This window comes from Cicer arietinum, unplaced genomic scaffold, assembly GCF_000331145.2.
Source record: "Cicer arietinum cultivar CDC Frontier isolate Library 1 unplaced genomic scaffold, Cicar.CDCFrontier_v2.0 Ca_scaffold_5652_v2.0, whole genome shotgun sequence".
NCBI classification, from domain to species: domain Eukaryota; kingdom Viridiplantae; phylum Streptophyta; class Magnoliopsida; order Fabales; family Fabaceae; genus Cicer; species Cicer arietinum.
Window position 1 is genome coordinate 307 of NW_027339299.1, and position 3,866 is coordinate 4,172.

A 3,866-nucleotide genomic window follows, 5' to 3' on the forward strand; every position below is an offset into this window, starting at 1 on the left:
TGTTGTCACATAAGATTCAACTATATATATTATGACAGCATCAGTTACCCATTTAATTGCTTAGATGTTCTAGAAGCAAAAATATATATTTAGTTGCATAGTCCTTCTAGAAACGAAAATATATATTTAAGTGACAATATCAATTACTTAGTTAATTGCATAGTTGTTCTAGAAGCGAAAATATATATTGACTTACAATATCAATTAATTATTTAATTGCATAGATGTTCTAAAAGCAAAACTATATATTAAATAACAACATCAATTACTTTAATTGTGTAGTGAATGCACTGCATATTGCCACTTAAAACGTGCATAAATACTAATCACTTTGTTTCAAATTATAAATCATTTTAGCAAAATATATTTGTCTCAAATTATGTCATTTTATAATATCAATAAATCATAAATACTTGTTTTTCTATTATGTTACTTACTATTTATTATTCTATTTTTTTCTAATTATTTTGATTTGTATTTTCCATACAATTAGTGGAAGATATTTTTATAAAGTAATTTATAATTTCTTAATTTGTGTGAAATTATTTATAGATAATTTAAATTTTAAAATAATTAATATTTTAAAGTAAATTATTTATTTTTTACTTAATTTAAAATAAATAAAATAGATAAAAAATTATCATATTAATAAGTTTTAAATTAATAAAAAAATTAAATTACTATTTTTAAAATATTTTCAATATTAATTTATAATTTTTATAAATAGTCGTATAACATTTTTTATTTATAAATGCTCATGTAACATTTTCATTTTCAATCTCAATTATCTATATATGGTCAAAATTTAATATTTTCACCCTCTTATCTTAAAATTCATCCCATTTGATAGATATACATACACAATGACAGATCCATTCATAAGCCATGGAGCTGTTGCCCCCACAACTTTTGTTATTAGTAGAAAATTTATTTTTTAATTTAATACATTTTTAAATATTTTATTCTCATAAGCAAAAATAGATATTGCCTCCATCATATTTTCTCAAATTTTCTTTCATCTCCACTTCCATTATATTTTTCTATTTGATCATTACACATTCTACCTTTCTTTCTTTTATGATAGATGATCAAATATTTTTTAAATAAAAATATTATAAATTATTTTCACCAACTTCATTATAAAAAATACATCATATGTGCAAGTTATATAATGAAAATATTATAAATTATTTTTACCAACTTCATTATATAATAAAGGGATATTGTGTTGAATCACATGATAAGGGTTATCAAAGGCCAGCAAATTCTTCAAGCACTCCCTTCTCTGGGCAAGTTGTATAATTAAAATTTATGAAGTCCTCATACATGAATGGTCGGTAACAGAGATGTGATTTTTATTATCCACCAATTCATACTACAAGAAGAACACAATCCCATATGACATGCTCTCGTAAACAATATTTAGACATTTTGAAGTCCATCTATCCTTTGAAACCTCCACCATCAAGATCTTCAAGTTTTCTTGAAATAATGTGTCTCACATGAAGAAACAGTCTTCAGCAAAACACATTCCTAGATCTGCAATTCCCTCCACCTCTCTCAAGAGAAAGCGCTCTATGCGTAAATTTAGTGTATCCACCACTGTCTCAAGAGAACAATCTCCACCACCTGCACCATATCGTTCTCCACATCATTTTGCACAATAATCTGCTCAAGAACATTCTCCACAACCGGCTCGAGAACATTCTCCACAACCGGCTCGAGAACATTCTCCATCCTTTCCAATCCAACCAGCCACTAAAGAACGTTCTTCATCCACCCCTGCTCATCAACTAGCTCAAGAACGTTCTTCCCTAATCATTCTCCCTTCATTTTTTCAACCTACATCATCTGTTTCACCTACCTTCCCTCCTCACTATAACCCACTTAGTGACATGTGTGGACAACTGCCATTTCACATTTCATCTATCATGTCACCAGCTTTTGTTTCCCCTAAAAAAACTACTTCCTCCATCTTCGGAACCAATTAATTTTTGAACTTTCTCGACACTCTTGGACCATCCAACCACCCCACAACATCACCATTCATGGCCCTTCCTACCATTTCCACCTCATTTGCCACTCGCTCATCCTTCTGCATTAATGCAGCTCCATCTCACTCCAGTCTTCCCACAACACCCAAGGGCAACCCAAAAAGCCAGGCTAAGCGACAAAAAGTCCAGTAGGACTCCACCAGCCAATCCATCATGGCTATCGTACAGACTATCATGGCTCGACAAATCCATTAGGACATGGAATTTGCAACTCTACGGGAATGGATAACTACCCAGCTTAGTCCGAAGTTAGGGATTGATCCTCCTCGTTTGGTTCCTCATCATTTCTTCCATGATATCCCAAAACCTTCAAGATTGTCCCTCCCTCTCTAAATAGGATTAGCTTTACATTTTATTCTCCCATTCCTTTTTGTTGTGACAAAGGGGGAAATTAGTTTAGCTTTATTTTAATCTAATCAGTACTTAAGAAGTCCTTTTATAAATTGTAATTCTGCATATTTCAAAATTGTTTGAATCTATGCCAAATTGAATATATGTAAAGTTGTTTTTAGATGCAATTAATGAAATGATATTTTGATAAATCTGAAGCATATTCTGAGGTGAGCTATTAAGCTCTCTATGATTGAAATTAGAATCAAAATTAAAATTAACATATTTGTCATCATCAAAAAGGGGAAAGATTGTTGAGGCAAAATCTCAAATTAGTTCTGATGTAAACAAATAAAAGTTAATTAAAAACTCTAATTATGATTATAAATTATGTGTTAGTTTAACATGTGCTTTTGAGTGAAATAATCCAATATAGGTACAAAGAAAATGCAAGAGTAATAAGTTTAAATAAAGAGCTAGAATGAATAAAACTAAACCAATAACGTTCTTGACATAATCTGAAAAACCAAGAAAGTTCTCCACGTTTCTGTCATTTTCAACAAGTAAGATCAAATCAGTTTTTAATGCAAGAAAAGCTCCTACAAAACGCGAAGGGATTTTCAGTTCATAATAAGTGCTTTTGACTTATGTAATAGACATTACATAAATAATTATTTTTAAGAGTGCAACGGTAAATAACATAAATAATTTTAAAAGGCAATACATTTTATTTTATTGATCTAAATTTACTGCATATATGAAAGTCCAAATACATTTCATTATTACATAATAAAAGGAACTGGTGTTGGATCACGGTGATAAGGATCAAAGACCAGCAAATTCTTCAAGCACTCCCTTTTCTGTACGAGTCGAGTAATGAAAATTTATAAAATCCTCATACTTGAATGGTCGGTAACGGAGAGGGTGATTTTCCTCGTCCACCAATTCAGATGGCACCTTAATAGTCATATATTCCTTTGGTACAGTAAAAAGTATAAATGCTAATCTCTCTTGGACTTCGTTGTGACATATGATGGATAAGGTGCCTTTGTCAGTGTGAGGTACCAAAGCAATCTCAAGATCCTTGTTTTGCTCAGGAAGTAGGTACCTAGTCATTCGTGAATCGTTGGAGTTATTCAGCTCTTCAATATCCAAGTTGTATTGTTGTGGAAGTCCAAAACCTTCGATAATCATCTTCAAGATAAGCGTACTTAGTTATCGAGCTTTTGAGGTCAATGAACCGAGTGTATCACTGCATATATATCATCAATGATGCACCATTCATTACCATATAATAAAATAACTTTAAACAAAAATTGTCAAAGTAAACTTCATTCAATGTAAAATCAAAAGTCAGTAGATACATGTATATTATAATTGAAATCAATAGCTTAATTTTAATACAATCTTAGAATAAATATATTTATAGTATCAATCAATTGTAAGTCATATATGTCTAGTGTGTTGTGAAGTTTATTAATA

General features: G+C 30.3%; 1 protein-coding gene across 1 annotated transcript; it reads right to left on the bottom strand.

Moving 5' to 3' along the window:
- Nucleotides 1-3,209: 3,209 nt before the first annotated feature.
- Nucleotides 3,210-3,578, bottom strand: LOC101491239 (uncharacterized). Its single transcript, XM_004517157.1, has one exon. The coding sequence runs from the start codon at nucleotides 3,576-3,578 to the stop codon at nucleotides 3,210-3,212; it is 369 nt and encodes a 122-aa protein (XP_004517214.1).
- Nucleotides 3,579-3,866: the final 288 nt, after the last annotated feature.